At 34.7% G+C, this 19,061-nt stretch overlaps 2 protein-coding genes across 7 annotated transcripts; one reads left to right on the forward strand and one right to left on the reverse strand.

Annotated features, from left to right (window-relative positions):
• Window positions 1–1,994: 1,994 nt before the first annotated feature.
• LOC140795891 (equilibrative nucleotide transporter 3-like) lies at window positions 1,995–7,574 on the reverse strand. 3 transcript variants are annotated; one of them, XM_073148689.1, is made up of 10 exons: window positions 7,152–7,574; window positions 6,188–6,250; window positions 5,989–6,093; window positions 4,287–4,442; window positions 4,034–4,177; window positions 3,784–3,889; window positions 3,345–3,517; window positions 3,095–3,255; window positions 2,497–2,755; window positions 1,995–2,410 (listed from the first exon to the last, which is right to left on the reverse strand). In XM_073148689.1, the coding sequence occupies exons 2-10, from the start codon at window positions 6,227–6,229 to the stop codon at window positions 2,303–2,305; spliced, it is 1,254 nt and encodes a 417-aa protein (XP_073004790.1). In that variant the 5' UTR covers window positions 6,230–6,250; window positions 7,152–7,574; the 3' UTR covers window positions 1,995–2,302. The 3 variants fall into 3 exon arrangements, with proteins under 3 accessions (XP_073004790.1, XP_073004788.1, XP_073004789.1); XM_073148687.1 differs by having other exon boundaries at window positions 3,327–3,517; window positions 7,152–7,446; XM_073148688.1 differs by lacking the exon at window positions 7,152–7,574 and adding an exon at window positions 7,058–7,115 and having other exon boundaries at window positions 3,327–3,517.
• A 4,274-nt stretch (window positions 7,575–11,848) lies between these two features.
• Window positions 11,849–18,635, forward strand: LOC140796169 (E3 ubiquitin-protein ligase JMJ24-like). Of its 4 annotated transcripts, XM_073149074.1 has the most exons (8): window positions 11,866–12,747; window positions 12,847–12,974; window positions 14,439–14,547; window positions 14,665–14,797; window positions 14,865–14,928; window positions 15,254–15,994; window positions 18,126–18,219; window positions 18,362–18,635. In XM_073149074.1, exons 1-6 carry the CDS (start codon window positions 12,049–12,051, stop codon window positions 15,762–15,764), a joined length of 1,644 nt encoding a protein of 547 aa, XP_073005175.1. In that variant the 5' UTR covers window positions 11,866–12,048; the 3' UTR covers window positions 15,765–15,994; window positions 18,126–18,219; window positions 18,362–18,635. The 4 variants fall into 4 exon arrangements, with proteins under 4 accessions (XP_073005178.1, XP_073005175.1, XP_073005174.1 ...); XM_073149077.1 differs by having other exon boundaries at window positions 11,849–12,747; window positions 12,850–12,974; window positions 18,126–18,635; XM_073149073.1 differs by having other exon boundaries at window positions 18,126–18,635.
• The last annotated feature ends 426 nt before the right edge of the window (window positions 18,636–19,061 follow it).

The following is a 19,061-nucleotide window of genomic DNA, read 5'->3' on the forward strand; positions in this document are numbered from 1 at the left end:
ACGATGCGGCCGCCAAAGCTGCACATGAGGCGCACGTGCGCGGCGGAGGCAGTGGTCATCGCACCGAGGCGGAGGAGGGGATTCCAGAGGATACCCCCTGTGGCCTGTGGGCTCTGTGGAATGATGAGAGAGAGAGAGAGAGAGAGAGAGAGAGAGAGAGATATTACGAACATGCGGATGTTAAGGGGGGTGGGGTTGGTAAGAGAAATTTTCGACTCAGACCCTGAATTTTCTCTATTTACAAATAGAACCTTCCTCTTTTCATAAATTGAGAAAAAATAAAATAGTGTGTTAATTGCAAATCTCCCTAAAGATAATAGATATCCTTCTTCGGACAATACTCACGCGCGAACGAAGATTTGCGAATATTATAAGAATGACGTAGGGGTATATCAGTAAATAACTTAAAAGATAATGAATGGTAGTAACATAGCGTGGCATACATGCCATGTATGATGATTGGACGATGATATGATCAAGTTGGTGAGAAATAGCTTATCATCTAAAACAAATAGGAATTATTAATCTATTTGATAATGATTGAAGGATACAAAAGCTGCTTCTGTCATGCGTGGGACATTGTGACATGGAGATAAGATTATAATTTTTGTAATAATGAGCTTAAACTATATGAACATAGTATTATAATATAAAAAAAAATTATTAAATACTAATCCCAATATCTATAGATAATTTAATAGGATGCAGTAATGGCTTAAATTAAGTTAAAGTACAAATTAATTCAATTTTGAGTTCCACATTCTGACTTCCTGGAATAGAGTTTATTTCCCTGCTAGGAATGTAAAACTTATCAAATAGAAGGACCTATTTGATAATTTTAAATAGTTAAAAGGGGACCCTTCTATTTGACAACAAGGTCGCAAGTGGGTAGGAAGAGGTCCAGCTGTCGCGAGAGATGGACGGCAATCTGTGTGCGTGGTTGTGGGGCCTACCTCGCCTGTGAAATTATCGTGCGTTCTGACGTGCCTGTAGCTTGTTTGAGAAAACTACAACAAAATAATGCGATAGTTAATTTTTTATATGAGATTATAGTTATTATTTGTTAGTTATTTCATGTCGCATATTTCTCCACAAAAAAGAAAAAAGTAGGTTCATGTAGCATAATTTAACTTGGAGAAATTTAATAAAAAATACTATGTCTTTTGGTTTTATTATCGTATATATTCTACAGTCAGATCCTGCAATTAAATTTACTACTCCAACAGCAGTTAAGTTAACCGAATAGAAAATATTTCTATTATTTTTAAAAATAATAAATAAGTAAAACCTAAAATTACCTCCCTTGTTTGACTAAAATCTAATTCTCCATTTATTTTTTTAACTTATTCAATAGTATTACATTCATTTCAGATATATAGTTATCTTAATATATCTAACAATAAAGTGTTTTGGAGGTAGTTTACGCAAAACACAGCGGTCAAAGGATAATATATATATATATATATATAGCAGGGAGGAAATAATAATAAAAATAAAATATAGGGTACTTTTTATAGCTTTTTCTTTATTTTATTCAATGGTTAATTACACTCACACTCCTGAATGATACCCGATTTTTATGAAAACCCCCTAAATATTTTTAGATTATAATGTTCATCTCTAAATATTAGAAAACTTTTAACGTCTTTAAGTAAAGAGAGAGAAAGAAAAAAGAGCACGGAGAGAGAAGATGATAAAATATTTAATATTTTAATTCATTTTTAAAAATTAATAATATTGTGATATATTACTTATAGATATAGTTGATCATTATGTATTTTTTCGTCCCTGGCTTTACCTGTTTTACTTAACCCCAAAATTTATGGGTAACATTGTAACCTAAAAAAGTTTGGAAGGTCTCCGTAAAAAAACAGGTATAATTCGGGCCTTTTATTCTATTACAGTGGTTACACCACTAATTAAAAAAATGATGCTAATAAGTAACTTCAGACATCCATTGTTATGCAGATTTGAGAAGAAAAAGAAAAGAAAAGTTTCATGAGAGAGATGAAATACTAATTCATTGACATAAATATTTTGTTGAAACTTGAATTTGCTCAACTTCAATTATTCAGACTTGAACTATTGACAACACTTCACAAGGTTACAGCTCTGTTATTCCAGCAAATAATGCTGCTGTTCAGCGAGCGTAGATTTGATACTTTCTATCAAATTGTATCAGAAGAAGAGTTAAGGATCAAGAAGAACTAGGCAACACAATAACATAAGCACAATTTACCTGCGAAGAGAAAATCTAAACAAAATTCGCAAATGGTCTCGAAGAATGGCTACTCATTCAGCATCACCAGCCTTTGCCGATCAGCCACAGCCAATCAAGCGTGACGCCTGAGAATATACCTGCTAAAAGGCACATCACAAGCAAATTTCCTAGAGCATTTTGCTCAGGTCCCTGAAACAAGCAAACACAATTCATTGTTCAGATTTCAGACTGTAAAGGTGGCCTGTGAAATTTAAATGATCAAGATAGTCACTTACCTTGTATCCTTTTGGTGCTGCAGTAAGAATGCAGACAGTAAGATAACCATTGCTCAATCCTAGGATTGATGTCAACATAATCATCCATCCCTGGTCTCCGTATTTAGCGGTGAAATAGAATGCTGGAATGAGCAAGAAACGTGAAAGGGTCACAACCATGAGGCCCTTTCGAGATGTCAACTTGAGCCGTTCTATGAGAGGTATATATCTCCCAATGAGATCCCACACATTATACATCGCAATCAAGACAAGCGCGTACCTGAATGGCACACAAAATCCAGAACATAGAACATCAATAGTTTTGAAATAGTATAGCTCCTTCTACCATATTATTCATGTAAGATTAATTAAGCGAAAGACAGTGCAGAATTATAGTAATGCTATATTATACACCCAGAAGCTTCAATGCAATTATGAGTTACTAATGAATTCAACAATAACGATCATCTGTGCAGTGAGATACAACAAGATCATTTATCAATCTGCACACCAAGACATCAGCAAGATCTATCATTATGTTTAAACAATACATTCCCTATCGATTATCAGAAACTAAATCATGTTGATAAAATGAGGAATGCAAGAAATGAGAGCTAACCATGAGCCCAAGCTGTGGGACCCCGTATCTTCAGACAAAAATCCAGGGAAAATAGATAGTGTTAAAATATATATCAGAAACACATCAATCGCATAGTCTATGTTCTCTAAAAACAATTGTTTGTTGGTTAAACGTTCTGGAAGTTTTGGATCCTCCTCAGCCTGTACTATTTAGAAAAAAAAATTAGGAACCAATTCTAAAAAAAAAACACTGTTTATAAAAACTGCACAACCATCAGGGAGAAACTGACTCCATCTTGACTTCTTTGGATGCCGCCTGCAGCAAGGTCAGCAGCAACTGTCATAGATCCTTCAGAAGCGGCTTTTGAGCGGTAGTATTTGACAATTGGTAGCTTGGGGAAGATGAGTGCATATAGAAGAACGCATAGCAGCTCAAAAAATGATGATATTGAAAAGAACATCACTGCAGGAAGTAATGCAAAGTGACTTACTACAGAGTTCAAAATGATTCTAAAAAATTTGCTAAATCTTATTACCATAACAGAAAGTTAGATGAAGATATGAACACATTTGAATATTGTAATCCAATCAACATACATTTCGTGACATAGTAATAGTCGATATGACACCACAGAAGATTTTATTTCATTTCTTAAGTATCAAGCATATAGTAAGGTAATCAACAAATATATAACCTATGTGTATATTAGCATAATATGTTTCACATACTGGCTCCCTTGCGCAGACCATCTTGGGAATTCTCAAAAGCTGCTTTTGTAATCAACCTCAAAGCAGAGGTGAGTGCACCTGATGCAGCTAAGCCAGCCAAGAAGGACTGCAGATAGACAAGAAAAAACGGAGGACAAAAGCAAAATTACTACTAAAGGTACTGCCAGGCTAAACCAAAAAGGGTTAGCTTACAGATGCAGAAAACTAATAAAATAAAAAGTAAAAGATTAGTAGACCACCAAAAAAGTACCTGAATAAACTCTGGACACATTAAGGAGAGATCACCAACCATGCCCCCTTGAACATGAGCATCAGCTATTCCAAATGCCCCGCTGACGATGCATACACCAACAAAGACTCCAATTCCTCCTCTTCCAGAAGTAGCGACATCCAACTGCAATATAGCCACAGCACGGACTTGATTGATTTAATTAAATTTGTTAAGGTATTTAAAGAGATTAGGAAAATTCAGAACAAGTCATAAGGAGGAAAATTACACTTACAATTATTAATGCCAATGAGGCTAAGAAGAAGAGAGTGTAGCCAGTTAGGTTGCGGACTCTAGTGTTAATCTTTGCTTCACGATATGCTAATATAGCAATAGTTCCAAGGGCAAAAGGTTGATATACAAGAGTAAGTACTCTAGTTGGGTGGTACTTCTGCAGTAAGAAGAAACATCACCAATTTATTCATTAAAGGTTGCATAAGATAATTAATGGTAGCTATACTCTATTTCATAAAAACAATTTCTGCTTTGAATAGAAGTAATTTCACTTAAACACATTTATATCCGAGGGAAAAAGGTTGACAAACAAAAGTAAATACTTTAGTTGGGCAGTCCTGCATTAAGAACATCGGCTATTTGTTTATCAATGGCTGTATAAGAAAATTAACAGTAGCTCTACTTCATAAGGACAATTTTTAAATGATGTGATTTCAGTCGGACATATTCATATGCTAGCTGAGATAGGTGACAACCTCTATGTCTGATTATTGATTAAAGAGTTGGTCACCTAGATAGCAACCTGTATTGTCAATTAGAGTTCCCAGTATTTGTACATAACAAACTCAAAATAGCAATTAATCCTAGAGGATGACCGCTGAGAGGACTGAGAAACATATAAACTAAAATGCATTTGAATCAGAAACTAAATATAGATTGCAGTAACAGATAACTAATTGTTATGAATTAACAAGTTTCAAAATCATATGATTTAATCCACAAGACATGATTCTTCATATTTCTTTGCAATTCAAGGCACTACTAACTTTGTACATAGACAAATGTATATTCCAGAAAATATAGGCAAAAAGGAAATCTCTCTAGAATATTTTATCGTTATCTTATTATTAGCTCCATGAACCTAGGTAAGTTAAGATGAAAAACTTCCAATATTGACAATTATCAAGGAAGCAGACTTAGTAATGCACTATTTGACTATCATCCAAAATGCTTTAGTTAGCAAACTTAGAAATTTCTACATGTGACTATGTAATGTCATTTGAAGAGGACCAAAAGTAGCCCCAAGCACAGTAGATTAACTAAATGCCAAATAGGTAGATTGCAGCTTTGAGGGTTTAATGTGGAAGAAGTGATAGGCAAACCCAATACTAAATGTGATTTCACAACAACAGGAAATGGATATAAAATATTTAAAAACTACTCGATGCATCAAATCCACAGTAATATAATCATCTAAAGTTTAAAAAAAAAAAAGGATAGTATCCCAGTTTCCAAAAAGCACCTAACAAAATATGGAAGTTATCAGCCGTGGCATCTAGCATTCAGATATTCTTGAGTCTTAACATAATACCTATGGGGATAGAGCATTCAGGTTGTCATTAGTCAAAGTGAAAACAGTTTCAGAAATGAATATGTCAAAGTCCAATTAGAGGAGACAATATTTTGTCAAAACATTTCTTGGACATATATACAGTTCTTTATCCCTGAAAATAACTTTTTCCCAATGGGAGGAAGCCTGATACTAGTTGGAAAAGAAAAACCTACAACAGTCCATGACAGAATAAAAAAGCCTCATCAGCGGAAAACTCATTGTCTCAATGTTTTAGGGGAAGATAAAAATGAAAACTTTCTGCTGCAGCTAGCACATATCAGAAGAACTTGTATGGAGAAAAGCGATTAAAATATAGTCAAATAATGATAATTCTGCAAAGTGAGTAAAAAGATGGTAACCAAGCACATACAGGGAACAGGTAGACATAATAATCTTCAATGGTTAACATGCTATTCCATGAGAAAAGGCATCCATTTCCTAGAAGCCAGCAGACGATCATCGCAAAGAACTTCCCCTGTTTAATTGCATAAAACAGATGGTAATTTCTAAGAGGAACTGCATAAAATAATGAATTAACTACATATGTTGGCGAACAGATAGATTAAAACCTCATGTCGAACTACTTCCCCAGTGTCTAACTGGTAACTCATCACTAGTTCGCCTTAACAAACCTGAAGTAATCAGAACATTTTGTCAAAAAACAAACCTGAAGTAGAATAAAATAACAATGCATAGTTTGTGAGTATAATTAAAATGGAATAATAGACACCATCAGCCAACCAACTTCTGAGTTGTGACATTGGATAGATCAACAATTTCATCCACGACTCACCCTCCAAAACAGACTTTGTTATCTCAAAGATAACATACTGCAATTCTAACGAGCTCGGTAACATCTGATAGTATATAACTTATAGAGAAAAAGGAAAGGAAACATTTTAATCACGGAACTCTGAAACAAATCCTATATGGTCAGATGAATAAAATCTGAAGCATAAAAAATCTGGACACCTATTCATTTCAAGTGCCCGACCCTTCTCTGTCTGGTTAGTCTTCCCTTTCTCAACGATTGAGAAAGCAAGAGCCAGGTTCGGCAATCAAAGGTTGTTTATCATGAAAGAAAGAATAGTGAAGATTTCGCAGATCACAAAATGGAAAAATAACCTAGGACCCATCTAAATCTTCTTTAAGTAGCCTAAGACCAGGACTTAAAATGGGTATAATGACTTCTACTCTCGCTGAAACTGGAATTGAAAACCCATGAAGATAATCGATGGACCAGAGAGGGAACCACAGCAAGTAAAAAAGCAAAAGCAAATTTGTTTTGATCTTCCCTTACGTCGCCAATCAATATCACGAACAACCTGATAGCCTTCTGACAATGATTCAAAATACAGAACCAAAGAAAAAGAAAAAAAAAAAAAAGAGAGAGCATTTTTATCTTTTCAAACGCATCACTACGTCTAATGATGTCTTACTTCACAAGAAGCATGAATTCACCAAAACAGCGACAAAAAAGAAACAATCTTTACCCACAGAACAGAGTCTACCAAGAACAGAGGGGATACTCACAGAGAAGAGCCAATATATCTCAACCTCGACCACCGCGAGATAGCACGAAGAACACTAAGAACCCAACCCGTTCCAAAAGGACAAAATCGAAAGACCCAAGTGGGAAAAGCCAAAGCTTTCGCTAGTGGAAAAGGAGGAGCATACTTTTGGATCGTATGGAAAGGAGGGGAGGTGAAGATTCCGTGGGGGTTGCAATGAATGATGTGGGATTCAGGAATCTTTCTTTAATCCTTAATTCTCTTTTTCTTTTCTCTGACCGATGATGAGATTAAAAAGGCGATGCCTTTTGAATTAGGATTTGGGGATGAGAAAACGGAGGCATTTAAATAGAAAGTATTGGGTGGCGAAGGTTGCAGGTCAAAGAACCAATAAAGAGTAGAGCACTGGAAAGACGAAAGAGGCGATCTTTTGATAGCGGCGCCCGATCCGATTCACGAGAGAAACGCCAAATTTATTAGCCCAACTTGGTTGGAGGATTGCTTATCCCATTAATGGGCCAGTAATTATTGGGGAATCTCCTCTCTTTTTCCTTCTTTTTTTTACGTGCTAATTCTTGAATTATTCTATTTTGTCTCTCAAACTTAATGCACTTCTTTGTTTTTCAAGGACTGAAATCTATAGATTAATAATCACCAAAGCAGTCTTGTCTCTCGACCCAAACATTCTCCAAAGTGATAGTTTTTAAACCATTAGACCTTCCTGCTATTAAAACAGACATCATTCCTTCTTTCCATAGTTGTCAATGGAGGCACAGACTAGAAAAGCTTTCTGAGGATAACGGCATTGTTTTAGTCCACAAGAAAGCACTAATGCAACTCTAGCCACTTTGTGCCGAAAAAATATATACAAATTAACTATAATATGTATATAATCTATTAGGAATATAAAAACACTTTCACTAAAAATAATTTTTTTTAAATGATATTATAATGTATAGATGAGACATATGATAAAGTGGTGAACATTGGATAGAACGAGGAGATATGGGTGATCTCAATCAATTATGACATATATAATAAGTTGTTTATAGTGGGTAAGTAGCTAAAGCTAGTTAACGATGCTCTATTTTTTTGTTTGGTATTATAATTAATTTATTTACTTGATTGATGTCGCACAGTATATTTTAATATTTCTTTGAGAGATGGTTTTGACCCTAGTACCAAATGAGGATAAAATTAGTCAAACTCCACCTTCTTTGTATTATTATTATTATTATTATTATTATTATTATTATTATTATTATTATATTAAAAAGAATATATTTGACCAGGTTCCTATTTTTGTTTTTTTAATGCAAAAGGCTCAAAGTAAGGCCCAAACTTGCTCAAAATGAATGGGTAAGCAAGCCCGATTTAGTAACAAGTGATACGGGCATCCCTTTGGCTACCTAGCTTGACCCGAAAGCTCAACCATTATGCTCACCCGCAACCCGACCTATAAAATGTTTTAGAAGAAAGAGCGTATCCTAATCAGACTATTGGGAAAATTTAGCAAAAACATAATATTGTTTAGCTTCTTGTATCTAGAAATACATGTGTATTAAGATATGCATGCTTCTCTAGATATATCTAGTTAAATAAGTTGGTTGTATTTCATAATGCCTTATTTGTTAAACACATATTTTATTAGTTATATTTTATAGAGAATTTTATAAATCACACATTATGTTCTACCTATTTCGTGATTCGCACCTTGTCTTTAAAGATTTTATAATCTGACTCTTATTTTTTTATATAATTTTTATTTAACACCCTAGGTTAACTTGAACGACACTGGCAAAGAAATATTTTATTATAATATACTAAATAATTTATAAAAAAATTTAATTACCCATGTCTCCTTCGCCTTTTCCTTCCCATTTTTCTCCATCATTCTCATCACATTATCACGCCCAAGCTGAAGTTTCTGATTCTCAAATTGGAGGCATTTGAGATGCTCAGCTCGTTTTATCTTTTTTGATGAACCACTAGTCGGAGTAAGGATAGGTAGAAGAGGAGGACGAGTAGGAAGAGGAAGAAGACAAGGAGGAGGAGGAGGAAGAAGAGGAAGGGGGAGACAAGGGAAGGTGATGGCAATGATGATGACAAGAGGTGGTTAGAGAAGATAAAAGAAGATGGTGGAAGGATAAAAATGATGGGAGAGGGCGGTCAGGGTATTTAGTAATTTATTTAATATAGTTACTCAAAATAATACCATAGTGTTAAATAAAAATTATAGAAAAGAAATGAGAAGAAAAACGAGTTAAATTGGGATGGATAGATATAGTCTTTTTGTATCCATTTGATCCAAGTAGATACCAAAAGACTACATCTGAGTCTAATTAACTTTTCAAAATATTAATTTTCAAATTTAATGCACCATAAAAAATAATAATTTTAGATTAGATATTGCATCTATACTCTCAACCAAACAGTCCAACTATGTTTTATAAACACACTATGTATTATTATTATTATTATTTATACTTTACCATATGGATATTTATATTTACTTTAATGCCTCGAAAATACTTTAAAGTTAGCATTCCTAATTACAGTATAGATGAATTAAACTATATTTTGGATTCTTTTAATCTTTTAGTTTCGGAAGTAGAAATTCTCTATTTATTTTATTGGGTCTTGTTTAGTTAAAAGTAACTCATGGTGGGTACTGTTAATAAAATTTCCAAACTTTAAAAACATTTTAAATAGGTTAGATATTAAAGGGACACACTTGTCGATATTTTTGCAGCCAATCTTGAAAACAATGCACTCCTCAAGAAATCTTATGATAAGAGTAATAACACCATATATTTTTTTTATGATAAGATCTCTTAGCAACCTAAAAATCACAAGATAGTGAATGTAAATAAAAAAAACATAAATTATAGGGAAATTTGCATATAACACCGTATTTTTTTTTTTAAATTATGGTTTACACCTTATATTTTCACTATTTATAAATAGAGTGCCATGATTTAGCAAATATATATAGAAAATATCCTACCGTTAGATCACTTAGTTAAACTTAACTAAACCTCTGAGTTAAGTTAACTATACTAAGAAACTTAAGAAAATATCCTCAACTAAGTCATACTAAGGGCATTTTAGTTATTTTAAAAATAAGGAAATTTAGTCATCTTAGAAATAAAATATCTACACTTAAAGGAATATTCTCACGCTGTTAGTCCAAATCTAACTCAGGGTGTTTTTTTACGCATAATTACTAAATCATAGGGCTCGATTTATAAATAATAAAAATATAAGGGTGTAAACTGCAATTACGTTAAAAGGAATGATGTTATATGCAAATATTCCTAAATCATAAGATGAGCAAAATAAATACATAATATAACTATACCTAATGTATACACTCTTTGTAGGTATAGGTAAAACATGGATTAACAGCGGATATCAGTTATGGGTAGAAAAACTCGAATATTGATACAAAAATTGATCAGATATAATTTTTCAGATATAGATACAGATATCGGATATCAGTTTATCCGCATATTTTAAAATAATTTATAATTTACTTATTTAAATAGTAAATATTGATATTATTGCTAATGATGTGTTCTATATTATTTATAGAGATTAATTTTACTAAATTTATATGTATTTAACACATATAATATTTATTTTTTTTCACTCTAAATATTTTTTATTAATTATCTCCAAAAGAATTTCATAATTTGTTTAAAGTATCTATTTAAAAACTAATTATCTAACTGAAAATTATTCGTCTCCTTTCCTAGAAGAGCAGGTTATAAGCTTTATTATTTTAAAAATAACTGATTAAATTAATATTTTAATTTGTGATTCATCTAGATTTTTATTTGCTGACGTGGCAAGATAAAAACTGATGATACATGAGACATACGATGATGTGGCAATAGTGGATAGGACGAGGAAACATAGGTGATCTCTACTACTCATTACTTATTAGTGCGTGCTAATTAAGCTACTAAACAAAGCTCTACGTTTTCTATTGCAGTATGATTAATTTATTTACTTATCTGATACCACATAGCATAATGTAGTATTACTTTTGCATTTTTCTTTGATGAAAATTTAATATTGCTTTTAAATATGCTCTTATGACCCCTACGAAATGAGACAAAGGTGGTCAAATTTTATATTTACATGTATGCTCTTTAAAAAGTTTTTATATCTATATTTTTTTGAAACTCTTTTATCTTTTGCATAGATATTATTAAAATTGAAATAATTTAAATAAAAATGAGAATTTATCTTTATTGTAGTTTTTATAAAATATTCTTAATTAAAGACATCTATATTATTTTATTATATTATTGAAATTTAATTTGAAAAGTGTTTGGCTTGGGCTTGAACAGTTAGCCTCTCTATGCGTCTAAACATATTTATTGTATTTTATTATTATTCACAATTTATCATAAGAATATATATATATATATTCTTTTTTTTACTTTAATGCCTTAAAAATGCCCTGATATTAAGTTTTTAATATACAGTTACTACATAGATGGATTCAATTAATTATAAATATAAAATGACCTTAAAAGAAGAATTGGGTCCCACCTGTATGGTTATAGCGGGTTAGTGGATCTGGATATCCACCGCAATTAAATTGCGAAACTGGAATATGGATGTTAATGCCAATGGACCCCATTACCAGGGATGGTTTTGTTTTTTATTTTTATTTTTTTAATAGGGATAGTTAAGGAAAATATCACCACCCTCACCAAACTACTATCCCTCTCTCTCTCTCTCTCTACCAAAATATTTGGGAATACCTTTATTTCGTCTCTTCCCACTTTCACACAATCACACCCTCCCCTCTCCTCCCCTCCCCTTTCCTTCCCCCCCCTCTCTCTCTCTCTCTCTCTCTCTCTCTCTCTCTCTCTCTCTAGACTAGAGTGGTTCGGGAGAAAGTAATGCCGCGACGGCGGCTCTCCGGCGAGTGCGCGCCCGACGAGGTCCGGTGCCGGAGGACCGACGGCCGGCGATGGCGGTGTTCCGACCGCGCCATGCCAGGGTTCACCTTCTGCCAACACCACTTACACCTCCTCCAGCGGAACCAAGCAAAGATCAAATCTCCTCCGCCGACACCGCCTCCACCTCCCCCACCGCAGCCGCCGGCGAAGCGGCGAAGGAGGGAGAAGACTCAGAAGGAGGAAGAACTGATGACGCCGGCGAAGATCCGGCGGGTGAAGAAGTCACCGGTTCCGGACCACCTCCGGTGCCGGAGGGCTGACGGCCGGAAATGGCGGTGCTCGGAGCGATCCATGCCTGGGGTTAGCTTCTGTGAGTACCACTACGAGAGGGCTCGCCTCAACCAGGTCAAGGTCAAATCGTCGGTCGATCCAACGGTGAGGAAGCGGCGGAGAAAGGAGGAGACAGCAGCGGAAAAGAGAGGGGAAAAAGAGAGGAAGATGACATCAGCGGCGGCCGGGATGACGCGAGAGCTTCCGAACGGGATGATGACCATCTCCTCGCCGGCTAAGGCGAGAAGCGATCCGATTCAAGAAGCCGGTTCTGTTTCGCCTCTGGACCGGAAGCTAGGGTTTGAGCCGGTCTTAAGAAGGTGCATTCGATCCAAGAATGTAGAGCCATTACCAGTTGGAACAATCACGGTTTCAAACTTTTCTCTCCCTGTTACTTCGTGTATTAGTAAATCTGTGAGTTCCTTTGGTAAATGTTTGCTAAATTTGTTCCCTTTTCCGTTGGAATAGAAGTTTCCTCGTGGTAGAGGAGCGGGGAAGAGGACTTGCCATAGGTGTGGGGAGAGTAAGACAGGGCGCATTGTTCTATGTTCGAGTTGCCGGAAGGAGAGCTTCTGCTCCAAGTGCATCAAGAAATGGTAGGTTTTCCTTTAAACGACCCGTTTCATTTGCACTTTTTTGAATGCGAATACTCACAGTGCTAGATGTTGGATTTTTCTTGCTTGAGGGTTATAGCAATATTTATCAAGATGGGATTTTTGGAATGATTTTCACTTGCTTAGGAAGTTCAAATACGCTGTCTTATGATTTCTCCCTTTGGCTCTACATTTCATATCCTTGAGAAAAAGATCAGCATTGGTAGATTTTGGATAGTATATGTTATCTGGACCTGCAGGGTAAAACAGCACAATGGTTAAAGATACAAGAGACTCCAGCAAGTTCCATAGGGGTAAAACTCATGAATCCTTTTGTTTTCCCTTTTTTCTCTTCTACCCATAATGAGGGTGTGAGACACTTTGAGTCTGTTCTAGTATGCTCTTACATAGAATGATAGAAGTGGGCTAATTTCCCTACAATGATTTGTATCTTCTTCTCTTCTGGTCTCAACTCTTTAAAATGTGAAGAGAAATTCAAAGCTGCCCCTGGATTGCATGGGCTTAAATTATTATCTCTCGTGTCAGTTTCACATCTTAAGAACTTCAATCTGCTGGAGTTTGCGCAAGTTGGTGGGAAATGGCTTAAGTGATGATGGTAATGGTTGCTTGCATTTTTAGATCCTTAAAAGCACTCTTGGACTTCTGAATTCTGATCTCGTGTCTCAATTCCTTCATCCAATCTGTGCTTGTTGTTTCTTGTTTTTAACTAGTCTGTAAGTTCAATACTCTAGACACATTTACCTCCTTGAATATATTCTGAAGTAATGTGCCAAGGTCACAACACTTATCATAACTTTAAATCATGCTTCGCCAGAATGGTTCGATCTTCACTATTCGTTCCCATATTAAGTTTCTTGGAGTCAATTAGGACTGTTACAAACCAGAGTGTATCTTAAGAGTTATAACATCAAATTTGATATTGCTTAGAACTTTCGGATCCAGAATCTCTATTTTTTTATCAATCTTTTTTGTATTTATTTATTTTAATTAGTCTAAGTGAAGCTCCCTACAAGTACTTGTACTACCTAAATATACTTAAGTAATCCTACTAAGAATTGTCTACTCTTATCACAACTTTAAGTCATCTTCTCTATTTACTTATTATAACCCATTTTTTCAGTATAATTGGCATCCCAGTGCACAGGATGCCCTCCTACATGTGGTCTAGGATGGAAAAATATATGTTGTCTGAGATGGAAAATGTTTCCAACCTCACTCATTTTTTGAGGCCGTTTCTAGACTTAAATCCATGACCTAAGATGCAAGAGGAAAGCCTTTCTGTTACACCAAGTGATGCCTCGTCCTTTAGTATATTGCAACTTCATATATTAATTATCCTCTTTTAATTGAGTTCGTGAGATTTAGATTTATATCCATGCTTAACGAGTTAAGGTGAAATAAGTATTCTTTTCTAGGTCACTGTTTCTAACTTTTAATATGATTTAGGTATTCTGACATGTCTAAAATGGAAATAAAGATGCTTTGTCCAGCTTGTCGTGGCTGTTGCAAGTGTAAAACATGCCTGCTGAGTGAAGAAAAGGATGCTGTGTGTAAGGTGGGCTTATTATTAGGTCTTTCCATCGCAAATAAGAATGTCCTCCATCTGCTTCAAAATATCTTTTCTTGGTTGTATCTGCAAATTTATGTTCATCTACTTTTGTTTAATCTTCAGGAAGTAGAAAATAGTCAAGCTAAGCTTATCAGAATCAAATATGCCGATTATTTCTTCTATCAGCTGCTACCAGTACTGAAGAAGATCAACCAGGAACAGATTGATGAACTGGAAATAGAAGCAAAAAGACAAGGTTTATATGCTAATTGAGCATTCATCCCCTTTTATCAATCTTTTAGCTAAATGTTTTTCTATTTTAGGAACAAAATTATCTGGTGTTCGTGTTAAAGTGGCAGAAAATGGCCGGAGAGAGCTACTTTACTGGTAAACTCTGATAATTAGTGCCAACATGTTATGAACTAAAGTTAAACCCTTTAGCAATAAGTTGCTTGGCTGTTGTTACTTTATTTATCCTTTGTATTTCTTACCAGTGTTTGAACACTGACAATCATAAGAAACAGCTCAGCAAGTTATAATAACCACCTGACTTTTCATTAAGATTTTTCTTGTATTCTAATAATATTTGTTTTTTCTTAGTTGATCTGTTGATTATCTCCAAAAATGTTTGCATATGGCAAAATTTTGTGTCACTTAATAAACTCATATCCTGGCTTCTGATTGTGCTTTACCAAACTCTATTTGGAAACAGCAATTATTGCAAGAAAGTGGTTCTCGATTTTCTGAGAAGCTGCTCAAAATGCTCTTATAAGCTTTGCTTAAGCTGTTGTCAGAGAATACGTGGAGGAAACATGCTTGATAAGGTTGACATAAAAAGTTCCAAACACTGTGATGAGAAAAAACCCTATAAACATGCTGGTACTGTACTTAACAGGATGAGACAGAAACTTTCGACTGCACTGGTTCCTGATAATTCATTTTTGTCTCCTTCACTGATGTTACCTGAATGGAAAGCTAAGAACAGTGAAAACATCTTTTGTCCACCCAAAGAATTTGGTGGTTGTGGTGCCTGTCTTCTGAGTTTGATATATTTGTTTCCAGATGGTTGGTCTGAAGAACTCAATATAGGTATGGAACAAAGGGCTTTGTGCTATAATTATCCTGAAAGGATTGATGGTTCATTTCACTGCTCCTCTCAGATTGATAATAATGACAGATATGGGCAGTGTACTATTAGTCCTCAAGAAGCACTAGCCAAATGAGATTTCAGTGCTGACACAGGCTTTCCTAGACTTGAATGTGCTCCCCATGAAGACCTGAAACAATTCTAAATTATTGGAATAAAGCTGCATGTGATACTTATTAGTGTTGACTGAGGCATATCTAATGTTCACCTCGAACAAATAGTCGTGTGCAATCTATATCTTGCGATCTTCAGTGCAATAATGTTGCAAAAGCAGCAGAAGCTACTGATTGCCTGGTCTAAGAGGAGGTTAGTATCAACATCTAGTTATCATAAGTCTTGACCATGACTTATTAAAGCAAATTTCTCCTCCCTGTTCTTTTAATCCAAATAGGTTTTGTAGTTTCTGCTACCCACTGTAAGCTGGAATTAATGTTAGAACTAATTATTAGCAATTGCCCTTCACTTGCTTTAAATGTTTTTCCATTTTGTTTCTTCTTCTACAACCTTAAGTTTACCGGCTTTCGTTACATGAAAGGCAGACAAACACTTCAGCAGTTTGACAATCTTGTATTAAGTGCATAAGTTTCTTGTGGCAACAGAATTTAGTTTCTTTTTTTTTTCTGAGAAATTCGAAGAGCATAAATGTAGTTGACCACTTGCCTACAGAGTGTTCATGCTTCAATATGATCATTGACTAAGTACTGCAAACTAAGGAGTTTGTTAATTACTTCTCTGAGTTCTCTCATATTTACATTTCTGGTTTGAGATCTTGTATGTGCTGCATTTCATGGATCCCAAATGTTTAGGGTTGTCTTTTTAAGGAACTCAATCTAGTCATCCTCTCTTATCAAAATTTACTGCAAAAATAATGGTTGTATGTCACTGAAGATAAAGATATAGTAATATCTCTTCAATTTAACTTATCTTCAAGGGTTACTTATTACTAATGAACATCATAACCTCTCTCACCAAAGCAGCCAAGGAGACAACATTTTGATTGTTATCACTCTCCTATTTGGGGAAGCATTATAATTCATACTTGAAAGGAACATCCATGTATCTGCATGTGCTGTGAAGTCTGTATGATTTGTCTCTTGGTATATCAATAATGGACACAACAGAATAGTGAAGTGTCGATGATTCATTCCAACTGCCTTGCCTCTGAATGCCTCTTAGGAACCCACCTAGTACCTAAATGCAACCACTAATTCCCTTGTTAAACTAATGTACATCAGGATTTGATCCATCAGGTTAGCTAATGGAATGACTAAGCTTCATTTAATCATGTTAACTGCCATCAAACATTATCTTAACCTTAGCAGAATCATCCTTTTCTTTTCTCTGTTGTCCATTATCCAGATCTAGCTTTGGTGTCACTCATCAGCTACTTTTTTGATGTATTTTCTCACTTGAGTTTCGATATTGTTTCTTACAATGTAAAAGATATTTTTATGCTTTACACTTTACAGTGATTCATTCACTTTCCTCTTATGATTACATTGTTTCTTACAATATAAAAATAATTTTATGCTTTACACTTTACATTGATTCATTTGCTTTCCTCTTATGATTACATTTTATCTTACAATATAAAATATATTTTTATGCTTTACACTTTACAGTGATTCATTTGCTTTTGTCTTATGCTTTCTTATTCAAGAACACCAACTACATAACCTCTTGTGTCTCTCATGGTCATTTGCACGTTTCCACCCTTTAGCAACTTGATTATTATGCCAATTACATTGAGGATTGCTGTGAGCAGAAATGCTATTAAGACCAATCACCATTATCTTAATAAGTTTTTTGCTTTACTTTGTCTCTGTATCATTGATAGGATCAGCAGATTTTAGACCAAATGGCCATTCTTTCAGGGAAATCTCCTTTCTTTAGAAGAATATCAATTTATGTGAGTGGGAGTGCAAGTGTGCATGTATTTGCATGCAATGCATCTGTGCACAAGAATTCATATGCGCATGGATATGCATGTGTAATGTGTTCATGTCTTTATGTGTGTGGTGGTTGTGTGTGTATATATGCATATTAGACATGAGTCACTGTCTTGTAATGCAGTCGCTTGCATGTACATTGGCCACTCTTTCCTTTTCAAATATCATATAGGCTTTTCTGCTGAGCATTATATCGTGCAACCAAACTTTTGAAGCAATAACTTCTAAAATATGCAAGAATCAATCCTTTACAGGGTTTCATCAGTATATGGTCTAGGCTATTTATCACTTATGAAGCTGTCTTCCAGTTTTCTGTCAATTACATTCCATATTATTGTCTGTAAGCTGGCTTAATGATATAGGTAGTTTTCACAACTAAATATATGCTTAATGATATGTCCTGGCAGCTGGTACTTGCATTTTATTTGTCAATTTGCTATAGCAACTCTTGTTACTATCTGATCTTCCATTGTGTAAATCTTTCTCAGGTAACCGTTGGAATCTTTGTTACGAAGTCTAAATTATCTTCATCATATTATTTGCTCTTGCTACCTTCTGATTATCCTCGTTCTCACAATAGAGGTTGTTAAGATTTGTCAGAGTAACTGCCCTCAAGGAGCAAATTTTGTTTCAAGTTGACAAGTAGATATTAGCTGATTTACTGGTGAGAAACATATCTGAGTAGACATACTTAACCTTCATCTTATGATTTGTGTTGCTTCAGGTCTTACAAACTTGAGGAAAGTGGCTGTGAGGATTATGCCATTCTTAGTGGATATTCTCCGTTTGTTGTTCATGTGTAATTCTCATTTATTAAACATGCTTTCTTACACCATTGCCTTAACTCATGTCGTTGTCCCTTCTTTTCTTTTTCAACTGATTTCACTCACTTTTTTTGGGAAGAAACTAATCCATTGCAGACTAACTCGTGCAGGCCTAATTTGTAAACAGTACATTTTCAGTAAGAAATAAATTCGGATCTACTGAATTCTTGAAAATGATCTCTTGAAATATTCTAGCTAGCTTTATCGTTGTTTCAGATTTTATTTATTGAAGAGGTTGTGCCTTTCAAGGTCAAGAAGTTCATCCATGTTGATATACATGATATGCATATTGGTAGCAATAGTACATTTAATTCGCAGTGTAAAAAATGCCAGTTACTAGCATGTAACAGAATTTATCTGTTTTGGGTTTTTGCTATTAGGATCATCTTAGAAGAGGAAAGTAGGCGATTTTTCTGCTGGTAACATTATCTAAATAAATGTACTTTTTTCTCCTGAAAGGCTAAATTAAGTTAGTAAAGCATAGTTTCAATTCCTGTTGCGATTTTAAGCAGTGTAGTTGTAAAAACCTAGTGGATTTTGTGTCCATCTTTTATAGAGAGTTTTCATAGTGGAGCAGGTTAAAGCAATGCAACTGATTGG

Source organism: Typha latifolia, chromosome 10 (assembly GCF_019914945.1).
Source record: "Typha latifolia isolate L0001 chromosome 10, TyphaL0001v2, whole genome shotgun sequence".
Classification (NCBI taxonomy): Eukaryota; Viridiplantae; Streptophyta; class Magnoliopsida; order Poales; family Typhaceae; genus Typha; species Typha latifolia.

What these genes read in the sequence shown, in the direction of transcription:
- LOC140795891 (XM_073148687.1), bottom strand. Translation starts at nt 6,229, where the DNA reads ATGAGTTACCAGTTAGACACTGGGGAAGTAGTTCGACATGAG. An exon ending in GAGTCAGTTTCTCCCTGATG is followed by an intron (nt 3,256 to 3,326) that starts GTTGTGCAGTTT and finishes TAAATAGTACAG; the next exon opens with GCTGAGGAGGATCCAAAACT. An exon ending in TCCCACAGCTTGGGCTCATG is followed by an intron (nt 2,756 to 3,094) that starts GTTAGCTCTCAT and finishes TGTGCCATTCAG; the next exon opens with GTACGCGCTTGTCTTGATTG.
- LOC140796169 (XM_073149073.1), top strand. Translation starts at nt 12,049, where the DNA reads ATGCCGCGACGGCGGCTCTCCGGCGAGTGCGCGCCCGACGAGGTCCGG. An exon ending in TCCAAGTGCATCAAGAAATG is followed by an intron (nt 12,975 to 14,438) that starts GTAGGTTTTCCT and finishes AATATGATTTAG; the next exon opens with GTATTCTGACATGTCTAAAA. An exon ending in CGGAGAGAGCTACTTTACTG is followed by an intron (nt 14,929 to 15,253) that starts GTAAACTCTGAT and finishes ATTTGGAAACAG; the next exon opens with CAATTATTGCAAGAAAGTGG.